The sequence below is a fragment of the Ursus maritimus genome, unplaced genomic scaffold, assembly GCF_017311325.1.
Source record: "Ursus maritimus isolate PB19 unplaced genomic scaffold, ASM1731132v1 scaffold_15, whole genome shotgun sequence".
In the NCBI taxonomy this organism is placed as follows: Eukaryota; Metazoa; Chordata; class Mammalia; order Carnivora; family Ursidae; genus Ursus; species Ursus maritimus.
This window is the reverse complement of record NW_024423897.1, coordinates 8,405,884-8,419,891: the sequence shown is the minus strand read 5'-3', so window position 1 is coordinate 8,419,891 and position 14,008 is coordinate 8,405,884. Positions and strand designations below refer to the sequence as shown.

Genomic DNA, 14,008 nt, shown 5'->3' with positions numbered 1-14,008 from the left:
CGTCCAGAGCAAACATGAGCTCTGAAAACAAGATGGGAGAATGCTTATATTAAGTGACTCTTTTCATTTACTTAATACTGAGAAAACAAAAATAGAAAAGTATTGTAACATCAGACATGTACAAACTTAACTTTCATTGTATAGACTACTGAAACTATTTACTTCAGTGTATAATTATGAGACAATACCTACTTACCAAGAATGTAAACTGGAACATAGTACATGGGCGAGGGATCTCGGACAACATGATAAAATGTGCACAGGGAATAAATAACAGTGCTTAGGACCACGCAGGTGGCAGTGAGGACTTCTTTCTTCCCTGCACAGTGAGCAGGAAATCACCCCAACCCACAGGAAGTTTTGCTTGGGTTAGCTCTCCAATGAGTAGGTTTCACTCTGCAGAGGCAATTATGTATAAAATGGGTTTGATCCATTTACACAGCCAACTAAAGGCTGTGCAACTTCAACGTGTAGCGAAGTTGGAAAGTAAAACCTCAGAATAAAAATACGTGTCTATTACAAATTAAAGACACACTACGTTAATAAAAACAGCTGCTTAACATTTTTTAAAATAAAACCTGAGAAATGATGCCATGTATGTGGAGTATCATAGAGTAGTTATATTATATCGTAAGTTTGGAGATATGATTGATAGGGAATGGCCCTAATATAAACAACATATACAAAGTAAACCATGGGGTTCATGTTATTTGTAATGCTTTCCTCACTAATAATATGGAACTGCATTTTCCCGATTGTCTATAACTTGGTTAAAGACAAAAAAAAAAAAATCAGCTTTATATGTCAGTAAATAGAATGTACCACATGATTTCATCTAATTTGCATCAAAAGCTTAAAATGTCTTGTAAGAAGCTGTAAGGGTAAAGCACCCAGATAGATAGAGTGTTCACTGTGCCAAAATGTTTCCAGGCTGGTTTTTGATCGAGACCATTTCACACTGTAAAATGAGCAGATACTGGGAATCTGCAGATTAGAGGTGTATCCTGGATCTGCCACTTGCCTAGGCGTGACCTTGGGAACGGTCAACGCCCAAACTGCTGGGCTATGATGATATTTAAATCAGATTTAAAACCTTTAAACTGTCCATGCCAAACACATGGTAACAGATAAATGGTCAGTAAATGCCTGTTCCCTTCTGTTTCCCATTTGTGCACCCATTCACTCTCCAGAGGTGAAACCTACTTGTGGTTTTAAGTTGGAGACATTGTTTGATATCATTTAAAAACATAAGGACTGACTCTTCATCCCTAGGATGCTGAATTAAATAATACATTACATAGTTTATTAAAAAAAAGTTTGGTGTATATTATCACAAAGAAGATACACAGTGATCCTGAGAGGAATTTAATAGATTAATACCCAGATTTTACAGATGAGAAAACTGGGGCTCAAGGAGTAAGAGACTTGCCACAATGAGACTTACCAGTGGGAAGCTGGGACCGGTACCCAGGTCTCCTGGCCACCACTCACACTTATTGGAGGATTAAGGTTCTTTGACATGAAGACAGACTGCTCAAGGATCAGATCCATGTTTTGCTCCAATCTAGATGTGTGACCTTGGGTAAGTCACTTAAATTCTCTGTTCCTCTGTTCCTCAGTTTCCTTACAAAATGATTACAATAATATTATCTTCTTCATAAAGTTGTTATAAAACTTAAAAACGTAAGATAGAAGTTGCCAAACAAAAGATGCCCAGAGCAAAGTAAGCGCTTGGTATATGTTAGCTATTATTATAAATTCTATGTTTTTTCAGCTACATGTGCTACCTAGACAACAGTAAACGCTGTAACATTTTTGAAACAAAATTGGAGCATTCTGGCATAGGGTTAAAATTAATCTTAGATGTTTACTTTTTTGCTCGCAAATTTACCCCAATATCCTAAATACTCTTGCTCATATATTCCTGTATACCATGGAATCTGGTAGATTTTTTTTTTTTTTTTGGATGGGAAAAACACCTGTCTGCTCTTTGTAAGAATAAATTTCCACTTTGTAAGGCATTTCACAATTTGTAATCAGTCTCTCTGTTGCTGTCACCTTAGGAACTAACTTCACCCTTGCGGAACTGGGAATCTGTGAGGCCTCCCCGCACCGAAGTGGCTACTGTTCTGACATGGGGATCCTTCACCAGGGCTACTCTCTGAGCACAGGGTCTGACGCCGACTCCGACACGGAGGGAGGGATGTCTCCAGAACACGCCATCAGACTGTGGGGGAGAGGGATAAAATCCAGACGCAGTTCCGGCCTGTCCAGTCGTGAGAACTCAGCCCTTACTTTGACCGATTCTGACAACGAAAATAAGTCAGATGATGAGAACGGTAGGCCTGCTTCTTAAATACCTTTTCATGTTCTGGGTACGGCGCAGTGTGGCGTTTGGGATGCCTGTTTTTTTAATAAAGAGGAGTATAAAACCATTCATTTTCTTTTAAATCGACCTTGTCTACCCACTCCGAGCTCGGGAAAAATAAACCGGCAAACCTCAAGCACACAAGAAATGAGGAGAGAATTTTAAAATCACATTTTGACGATAACACAGTATTCAGGTATAGTCAGTTGGTCTTATTAGCAAGTAAATTACATTGCAAAAGAGGCAACTTGATAAACTCTGACCCATACCTAGAAAATGTCCTCTCGCCACAAGTTTCTAGGTCTTCGTATTGATTTCCCCTTCCCAGTAAGTGGCAACCTGGGGTAGTTTTTTTTTTTCATGAAGATCTCTTAAGAATCCTACCTTATCTTAGACTTTCATTTCCAGGCGGCAATGCCTCATATCCGTATTGAAGATCAAACCTGGAACAGATGCTCTGGAGTTTAATAATGACAAATAGGAAGAGACTTGTCTTCAAAAAAAGTATTCTCTTCTCTGTTTACTTTTCTCCTTGGTACCTATGTAGGTTAATGGCTTCCCACATCTTCCATCACAAATCACTATTGCTTATCCATCAGCTTTGTAGATGGGTTTTAATGAAACTTTGAAAATTAAATGCTTCCGATCATTAAGCAGTAAATATAGGGAAGCCTAAGCAAGTCATTAAAGAGATAAGGTGCTTATTTGTGGATTTCTTAGCGACTCAGAACTGTGTTTAGTCAAAAACATCTTTTAAAAGATAAATTGCATTAGGTACAGCTGATTTATGAAGAAAACATCAAATGCTGTGTGGTTTGTTGGGACTATATTGTGTGTTTGCTGAAAGAATTGCCATTAAAATGTTTACACACAGATCAGTTAAGAATGTTTATATAAAATATTATAAACTTCTAGTAGAGCAGCTTTAAGTATTTTCTTGCATTTAAAAAAAGAAGAAGAAATTTGCAGGCGGACAGCTTGTTGTGAATGCAAAAGCATAGCTAAATATCATTTAATCTCAAAACTGTGTTGAAAATACATCATTTCCTGGGTAAGTCGCATACATCCAAAAAGATGTCACTTTGTGGAATTTAAATTTGTATTTAATTCTGCAATAATTTATTCTACTGTGGGGACAAGGAGATGTGTCTTACTTATGCCTCCGTTCATGCAGCTAATCAAGGTGTACTCTCAAGGAAAAAACCTGCACTTGACTCCTTTTGAATTTTAACAAAATTCTGACACTTGGCACATTCAACACTCTAAGGTACTTATTTGATAGGAAATTACTTTTAGAAGTTTTCATAAAGGCATACATTGAATCCATTTACTGATGTACTTTTTCAACTGCGAGTGTGTCGGATACTATTTAAGTGGAGGCAGTATGATTGCCTAATAAATAAAATCACTTGCAATCCAAGAATTTATGGCACATTTTAAACAAGGTGTTTTGGCAAATCTTCCATGGTGGCATTCTCACTGGTCTCATGGGAACCATCTATATGCAATTTATGCAAAGTGATGGAATCCCCACCCTCTCTTTTTAAACCTATATACATCTTAAAACCTTAACTGATAAGGAGAGTTTACCAGTGAGGCAAAGGGAGCAAAAAAAGCTTGCCTTGAATTCACCTAGAACTGTTATGGATAGGAGAATTTCGTAATGAATGATGTATTTGGTCGACCAAAAGTAGTATCTCTTTTTTCCAATATGATTTTTAAAACATCATACTTGAACAACTTTCACCTCTGAGCAGTCTGTATAAGTCCTGATGTATGGATAGGAAATAAACCCTTAAATGTAGTGTCTCGATTTTTTCCTGTAACGCTAGTTAGAAGGCAGTCAGAATTGCATCAGGAAGTCTGTACTTGGAAGTACTGAGCAACTCTTTTGTGCCTACATCGGGCAGAGCATGAAGGAGGTAAGGAAGCCAGAGTTCAAGCTTCGGCCCTAGCTGGTTATTTTAAAATGTTCAGATAAAATGTATTTCCTTTTCTCTTTTTTAAATGTTTCAGTATTCCACATGGTCAGAAGATGCACATAATGCTTGTTCTCTCCTCCTTTGGGGCCAAGAATAGAAATAAGAAATTCGACACGTCCCATCATAAACTCTTTAAGCAAATAAAAAGTGAGGCATGAGGCGTGAGCCACTCTGCAGGCCGAGGTGTTAACTTCAGCAAACTTCTTGCTCTTTCTCTTTGACAAATTCAGTGTAGCTCACAAAGAAATCAATGCATTTTCACATCACTGATTTTATGAAGTTTGGGAGTGTATTATCATATAGATTGACAGTTGCCCCACTGGTTCCACACCACAGCATGGACCCTTACAAAGCTATCATTAATTTCTCACACTCGTACCCTGCGATGGCTTCCTCCATAATAAACGCTCTGTCCTTCGGAACCCAATCAATAACCTTTTCCGTATGCCTCTCTTGAAGAGGAAGTTAAAGAATCTATACTTTGAGAAAGAAGCTCTCCGATTCAATTTTAGATTTTAAAGATAGGTGCTCATAAAATGCATCTTTTCTCTGTATCCCAGATATTTTCATTTCATGTTTATGGTGGGATTTTGGGGTACTTGATTTTTACAGTGCTTATTCAAAATTGCCCTTAAAACATTCCAGTTGTGGTTTTGCTAAGCAAAGTTAGAATGTGAAGACAGATCTCAAAAACCAGATTATCTTTCTATGGTGTGAAACATGTGTCCAGCCCTCAGACTCATGTAATGAAAGCATGCTCCTGGGACACAGATGACCTACTCGGAACTTGAAAGTCCCATCACACTGAACACCTGATAGAAGTATCCTTTTTTCCCCCCCTTCACGGCTCCGCATCTCACACTCACTGTATGCATGACCACCAAATCAACATTGTGCTGGCTTTGCTTGCTTTAAATAAATACAACTCTCAGGTTCAAGTGGTTTTATCAGGTCGTTTAACTCTATCTTTAAGTTAAAGATGGCTTAGGTAGAAATGGCAATGAGAGTTGAGAACAGCTAGGCCAGGTTTTTTCTGCTGTGTAATTTGACTACATCTATAGAAAGAGCTTCCTCAGTGACTTTAAATTAGAATCATCCCTTTTTTGGGGTAATAAATGTCCTACTTAAAATATGTCCTCTCTGAGGCCCTTTGTATCACCTGAGTTATGGAGAAAATGGGGCAGTCACTAATACACAAGAATAACTAATTGCCTCTTTAAAAATGCAGAATAGCACACACTGTAAAAAATCTGGTCTATGTACTCTTGACTCCCTTAGGCGGTTTCTTCACCTTGGGGACTTAAAATATCCTTGAGTGTTTTTTTTTTTTTCTCAACATAATTCTAGTTTTAGTTATTTTATTAGAAGTACAGAAAGGAAAAAAAAAAGAAAACACAAAGAAAAGAAGCTTTTCTATAGAATAGAGAGCGAGAAATTATAGAAAACTAAATCTGGCCTTGGTTAAAGAAGAAAATCAGCCTTCCCTTACCCTCTCTGCTTTTACCCAAAGTAAAGAAGGACAATGTTCATTTTCATCTCTTGTCAATTGGGAAATTTATAATTCTCATAATGTACTTTGAGGTTGAAATTATAAATGTTGGGTTAATTTCATTGCATTTCACAAAATGCATTTATAAAACAAGCTGGCTCTTGGCACATAATGGATTTGTTTAAAGTGTATTTGTGGAACATAGATTCTATTAGACTGCGAGTTCTCTTGGCTGAGGTCTGCAGTGTTTCTGCTTCTTGAGGAGGGCTAGAACAGACCCAGGTACTCATTGCATGTTAATTGAGGTATGAGGAATGAACTCTGAGGGAAGGAAGGATTTTCCTTAATACCAGGGATGATATCTATAGGTTATTGCCACCAACCACATTGCATTCATTTATTTGTCGTGTGAGGTGAGTTTCTCAAGTCTTCTTCCTTTCTCTTCAAAAAGCAACCCCTCAATAAATTCGTTAGAGTGCTCTGTAAATAAGCACATCCAAAACCTGATGGTGGGTTTCTATTTCTGACCCACTCTATTATACTTACATACTCTGAAGTTTATTTTGTTTTATAATCCACTCTACTCCTTTCTTCTTCCCATCATCTCACATGTAAAATTTACAGAGAATGCCTGGAACAGATATAAAGACTTACTATAAGCACCAGATAATTATAGCCAAGGGCTCATAATTTTGCTCTTAAAGTCAGAAATAAGAATAGTAAACAAGCTACAGAAATCAGTAATACTCGATTGTACTTTGATGTTGATACAGGGGTGATTTCTTTTCCAGCCAAACGTTATGGAAAAAACTTCATGGAAAGAAAATATCGTCTTGATTCCTTAAAATCAAAACAAAACAAAACAAAAAACATGGAAGAAAACAAAACAAACTTTAAATCCATTTTGATGACAATTATTTCGAACGGTATCTTTAAGTTTTATTTTTTTATACTTGCAAATTTGAAAGAGCAATATTCGTAAGGAATGTCAAGTGAATCATCATGGATCGAAAAGTTAAAGACATGAGAGGAAAAAAAATCACCCCTCAGAAGGTTCTCAGCCTTGTCTATTTCTAAATGAAAGGATGATATGATTTTAATAACGGCTCAATTCCCTAGAAGTTCAGATATTAGAGGCTATAGAGGTACCTTATTTTACAAAAGTTTTATTAATGAGAGTCTTAAATATACGATCATTTCAATGCTAAAATACAGCTGATAATAATACAGAACCAGACGCAGAATTTGGGAATGTCACATTGGCACTTGGCTTGGTACATTAGGAAGAAGTGGAAGGACAGATGTTTTGCAAAGGGACCTGTGCGAGACTTTAGAGGTTTAGGTTTTTGGCAAATGAAAGCAATGCTCACATTACTTGAAAGTAGAACAGATGACTTGAAAGAGTGTCAATACTGCATGTTCCAGATTATAAACTTTAGGGGCATGGTTTTTAGTTATTTATATATTTCTTTCTTTCCTTTGGTGGTTTCTTTCATGTTTGTTAATGCTCCCGGGGGCTATCAAGGAATGGCTCCTTTCAATAAATACAATAAATAAAATGAAGCACTAAGCCTTACTTTTGGCAAGGGCAGCCTGATTATTACATGTGTAATCTCTAGGCCTTCGGGGAGACATTGGGCTTGGTGGATAATCATTCGGTTTTAAGCTGCTGCGTTCCTGATATCTGTACTTTCACTTCAGTTAAGCAGCAAAGGCAGTAACCGGGTGAGAGGCAAACTGTTTTTGTCACTTCACCATTAGAAGCCTCTTCACTCAGAAAACTCTTTGCTTTTTTTGCTTCTTGTTCAGTCACTTTTTAGTTTAGCTGTCTTTTGTCAAGAATCAAATTAAATTTAAATTTTGGGGAGAGACGCAATCAAGTATTAAAGCTGTAAATAAAATGAGTGAAAGCTAAGGAAGTTGATAGTATAAGTTGTCTGTGGGCAACTGCATCCGGATGAACCTGCACAAAATCAAATACGAAGCTAAAGAGGTGGTGAAGACGCTCGAGAATAATGAGACATTCCATTTACCTGTGCTGAACCTGGGACACAGTGAGGGGAAGGAGAAAAGTTCAAGTAATAGATTTGTAAGGAGGATAGAAATTGCCAATATGTAGGTATTAGGTATATATACTCATCCCTACAGGTAAAAATGTTACTTGTGATTTAATGTTGAGTATTATTTAGTGCTAGCCAAAAGAACTACCTTGAAAATTGTCCTTCCCACTTTCCCTAAACTCAGTTTGAGGGATGTTGAAGGCATCCGAGGTCAAGGGAAGAGATTCACAGAATGGTCATTAACATAGAGGCTATGAACTATAGTTCATGGGTTGTTTTATTTGGTCAGTCCAGTGTTTAAAAAATTTGACATTATGAACCAACATTTTTAAGTAGAAATTTTTATTGTTGGCTTCTCTTGAAATATACAAGATCCAGTAACACTTGTTCAGCTTTCCTTCTGGACAAATTTGGTTAGAAATAGTAACCATGGTAGTTCTAGATGGGTCCATGTCACCTGGTTCACCTGAACTCCCTTCAGTCCACTCCACTCATTTACAGTCTGCGTAGCCTTTGTAGCACTTGAGTTACCAACCTTGACCTATGTGCACACTTTGGGGAAACCAGAGACAATAAAAATGGTAGAGAGAAAGCTAGAAACCAGCAATGTTAGCTTAATTTCATGTGTGTTTAAAATAGTGATGTTGCTTGTTTTTTGTTAAGTTTGACTCATCCAGAAGACGGGCTTAATTTTGCTAGACCAAATTTCTAAAGTAATTTTAAGGTGTTCTGATAAAATTAAATCAAATTAAAATCAATTTAATTTGGAGATTAAGAAAGTAATTGTGTGTGCGTGGGAGGGGACGGTGAGTGCATGATTTGACAATCCCATCTTCTGCCGTACTAAGAAGTTACAGTCAGAATTTTTTATTCTAACACACGTACTTAAAGCTATTCTAAAATAAAAGTATCTAGGTGGACTTTTAGGAAAGAGATGGAGGAAAAACCTACTTTAAAAACTTTAGCTGTTTCAGCTGATTGAGGAAAACCCCAGGGCTTTTTAGGAGGAAGCCATTTAAAGAGGAGGAAAATGACTTTGTACTAATTATGTTCAGTTTTGATCAGGCAAAGGGTTTATGGAGTCCGTTACAATAAAGTGGAAGACAATAAAGCAAAGGCTACAAGAGGAAAACGCAGTGATACACAAAGGCCTCCGGTGCCCCAAGAGAGAAGGACTTGGAGCGATGTTGGGTAATGCTGAGCCGGGCACAAGGACTGGAAACAGTGCTCCACACACTGAGAACTGCTCCTCTCCAGGTGGACAAGCAGCATCCCTGAGGGTTATTCAGGGATGGCTCTTGCTCAGAGTGGAGCATACTCCCAGTTCTCTTAGCATCCCAAGGATAGTTGCGAAGGAGAAAAAGTAATTGAAATACACGCATGTTTACTAATGGACGGGGCTGAAATACCTGAGTTGGCATTCTTTGGGAATTCCATTCGTGGAGGCTGACTCTGGCCTGAGGGGAATAGTAAGATTGACACTACAGCAATATCTCTGCTTGTATTAAATGTAAAAAAGAGGGGCATGGACTTACACAGAGAGTCTAGGCACAAGAGGAGGGTTGGGAAGTATTTCTATATTTTATGCAAGAAATACACATTCACACATACACTGATCCAAAAGGATCTTTGAAATTAACTTAAAAAGATAAAAATTGGTATTTAGAAAGTAATGCATATTGGTTAAATATGTATATTTTTAAAAACACGATGCTGACAAAACCATGTTCCATTTTATTTAGAGTTATGAGAAGTAGCTAAATAATCTCAGATCAGGTGACAGTTTAACTTGGAGGATCCTGCTTTTATTTCTGAAAAGATTTAAGGAAGGGCTGCTAGTTGCTCGGCATGACACAAAACCACAGTGTGTGTCTCTTTGTGTGCGTGTCTGTTTTGGGTTTATGGGTGGGAGGAGTTCAGTTGGGAGGAGGGCTATTATTGAGAAGGATAGACATCAAGAAATACAAACTAATCAAAGTCCAGGGAGATGATCACTAAGGCCATATACTAAGATGCCAAAATGAGTACTGCCGACATTTGGAAGTACAGTTTTAGGGGAAGGAGAGAAGGAAGACCCGTGCTGACCCTCTTTTGACTTGAACTTGGATGGTCCTCTTAGACTAAGGAGCATTCCCTTTAAAGCCTCAAGCCTCTGTTCAATTATGCTATCCCATCCACTCAAGTCAGAATGCACACAAAAGGACCCACATTCTCTCCGTAAGAACTCTTCCCTCCTGGGAGCTCTCAACCAGTATGAGTCTGTCAGAGGTATGTTTGATGGGTGGGGAGGCTGATTTCTTCACAACCTAAAATATATTCTTCTATGTCCTTCCTCTCTTCCAAACCCTGATCTCTGCCCTTAGGACTTTAGGCTCAATCACCGCATTGGTGAGCTAATTTCTTTATTATTTCATTCCACCCTCTTGTTAAGATTAGTGGGATTAGGTTTCCAAAACCTGATTTGAGCATCATGGTTCACTAGGGTGCAAAAGATATTAAAAGTTCTATTTATATTTACTTTTCTCTACATTTATCCTTTAAAATTTCTCTTTTTGAGTATGTTTTATCCTGCGTATATTACTATATGTGCGTGCACACACACACACACACACACATGATAGATTATATAAATGCAAAAGTGTATATCTTGGATGTGTCTCCAAAGTTTTATATTGATATAGGCGTGTGACAAAATGTTAAGTGAATATTGTTTTAGACATTTTATTTCCCAGGAGATGAAGTCTAAGCAGCCAGACTCTCCTTGGAATATTTGGAGAATCCATTATCTTGTGGCAACCTGTTAGATTGTCTTTCTTATTGTTCATAGCTATCTGTACGGATCGTGCCTTACTATTTTTTTGATGCCATTTCTATTTTCTTCTCTCAATTCCCTGTGCCAACTTTCACTTCTTATACAGATAGATAAAAATATGTACTTTGCTGTTTATTGAAGAAAGCAAGTACCCCTATACATTTATAGAGAAAATTTCCATCTACTCTCAGTAGGGAAATAAGAAAATAAACATCACCTGTGTCAGCAGACTGGCATAATGGGGGCAGCTTTGAGGAGGTGGAGTTTTAATTAGGTTGTAAATGAGGGTTAGAGTTTAAATGAGTGGAAATGAGATGATAGATATTCCAAATGAAGAAAAAATAATGTGTATGGTGGCTGGAGGATAGGGAGGTGATGTAAAAATGATGATGATTTTTCAGGAATATTCCTTTCCATCAAATTCCAACTCTAGTCAGACTAATGGGAACATAGTGATTTTTATTGGACTGTAGTAGAAATATGTCAATAGATATGTAGGGACTGGTTGACCAAGAACTTTGACTTTCGTCGTAAGGAAATAAGGTCTGACCAAGAAGACATGAGAAATTACTGGAAGTTTATTTGAGCAGAGACTGTTATGTTTTAGGAAGCATCCAGTTAAAGTACCACATGTACACACACAGGTATTTGGACAGGAAGGTAACAGAATTAGAAGTAGTGATATCAGAGAAGGGAACAGTAATCCAGGTAGGAGGCCATAAGGAATTCCTGGATTACAGAGATTCTGGTTCCTGCTTTTTGGTGTTTCGAGAGGAGAAATTAACCCCTGACTAGTATATGAATGGTGAATATAATTAAAATACTAAAATTTGAAAAGCATCTAATTTGAAGCTCATGGAGCACAGGGTATTCCTAACGGTTGTCTATGATGCTTACACACGCAACACAGTGTTACGAGAGCCAGATGCAGCATTTATACTACTTTATCAAATGATTAAATATTAGCATCTAGGGGCACCTAGGTGGCTCAGTCAGTTAAGTGTCTGACTTAGGCTCAGGTCATAATCTCTGGGTCCTGGGATGGAGCCCTGTGTTGGGCTCTGCACTCAGTGGGGAGTCGGCTTGTCTCTTTCCCTTGTCCACTGCCCCTCCCCCCAACTCATGCTCTTGCACACTCGCGCTCTCTCTCTCAAATAAATAAAATCTTTAAAAAAGTTGATAACATCTACTATTTTTTTTTAAAGATTTTATTTTATGTATTTGACAGAGAGAGACAGCCAGTGAGAGAGGGAACACAAGCAGGGGTAGTGGGAGAGGAAGAAGCAGGCTCCGAGCAGAGGAGCCTGACGTGGGGTTCGATCCCAGAACACCAGGACCACGCCCTGAGCCAAAGGCAGACGCTTAATGACTGAGACACCCAGGCACCCCCATAACATCTACTATTGTTATGTACAAGGAAAACAGGTCATAATGTTATTCTTATAGGAACAATTAGTGTGTTGTAGTTGATTAACAGTTTCTTGGAAGATTCTTTCTGTTTCTATGTCCTCATTGCTTCTTCTGGAGTCATATTCATATACTTTATTATAAGTTCTCTTGTAACTTAAAATAGTGAAGTGATGTCTGCCTTCTCATCCCTAAACTTGTATTTTTATCTCTCAGATCTTTTAAAAGTCAGACTTGACAGGAATATATTTATCTTTCTTTCAAGCTTTCTACTTGTCTTTATTACTCACTCGGACTTTTTTTTTCATTAAGTTCATCTATTTTTTTAATTCATTTTTGGCTTTTAGAGTATATTTTATTGTTTTTGTCTAGCTTTTTAATATGAGTACTAAGTTTTGGTACTTTCAGTCTTCCTTGTTTAATAAGAATAAATATATTTGCCAGGTCCTGTAGGATGTGACAAGAAGTGGTGTCCTCTTCCATGCTTTCTAAAGACTTCTAGCCATCTGGACTCCCAAAATAAATCCCAACGTTACCAATTTTTCACTTTAGTACTAATAATCATTGAAGGCCAAAGTTTTATCATTAATATTTATGATGTCCAGAGTAAGATATATATATATGTATATGTGTATATATATATGTATATATATGTGTGTGTATATATATAGTATGGTTATATAGATTAACATATTAATATATAATACATACGTACTATATATGATATATATATGCACATATATATACTATATAGTACGTATGTATATACATATGTATAAAATACATAACATAAATGTGTAAAAAGTATGAAAATATGTTGTGGATGATATTAATATGTTTATAGAGCTGGCATCATTTTGCATGCCCTACATAGCCTTAATTTTTTCAGTAAATATAAACATTATCCCATGGCATTAAATGTTTTCTGCAATAATTAAGGAATGCATAGTGTTCCTTTAGCATAACACCTTTTTTTCAAATTTCTTTTATAAGACATTTAACTTATTTTTCTTTTAGAAGCAGTAAAGAACAGTGTGATGAATAAAATCCTTACAGCTAAATTCCTGTGCACATTCCTAATTCTCATCTTATAATAAATTCATGAAAATTTTAGATATACATGGCTATGCAAAATTGTAATTCTTTTCAACTAGTTTCCTGATAGGAAAGTTTATGCTTGCACCAGCACTGTGTGAGAACCATGTGGGACACACACTAGTGCTCAGGAGTCACTGGAAACTATCTCAATATTTTTTTCTATTTCTTGAGGAAAATATATTTATTCTGGTTTCATTTATTTCAGTATGGGTGAGGCTGAGCAACTCTCCATGTGCTTATTAACTGTTTGTATGTCTTATTTCATGATTTATATTTCTTCTCCAGATGAGAATATGTTGGATTATTCTTCTCATTTTTTAGTTTGTCTTAGCTTTTTACAATGCCCACAGAATAAGTCCTGTTGTACTTTGTTATCTATACATATGGTTTAAAATCTTCATTTACAGATACGAAAATCACTTGGCTACATTCTCAAAATTATGCAACGTGTTTCCTATAGGATAAAATATATATACATACACATACATATATACATACATAATCTTGACCTGGAGATCTCAGAAAGCCATTGAATCCATCAGACTAAAGCTAGAAAACAATTTAAAATGGTTGCATTGACCAAAGAAAAATAACTCGCTCTTCGTAGGATAAGACATTTTTTCCATATTAAATATTTCAGCTGTTGTTCAGAATGCAGGACTTTATTTCAGATTGTTAATTTATAACAAACCAAGGATAGAATTGCATTCCAAATGATGAAAGGAAATTCACATCTGCTAAGACAATCTGCAAGGCACCTTGAGGAGATAGAATCGAGTAAATGATGTATTA

The 14,008-nt window shown here is 36.8% G+C and overlaps 1 protein-coding gene across 1 annotated transcript in view; it reads left to right on the top strand.

Annotated features, from left to right (window-relative positions):
• The window catches only part of TENM2 (teneurin transmembrane protein 2), a 905,304-nt gene that overhangs the window by 74,555 nt on the left and 816,741 nt on the right, over nucleotides 1-14,008 (top strand). The window contains exon 2 of the mRNA XM_040630317.1: nucleotides 2,064-2,339. Coding sequence (XP_040486251.1) covers nucleotides 2,064-2,339 — 276 coding nt within the window. The remainder of the gene's footprint in view (nucleotides 1-2,063; nucleotides 2,340-14,008) is intronic.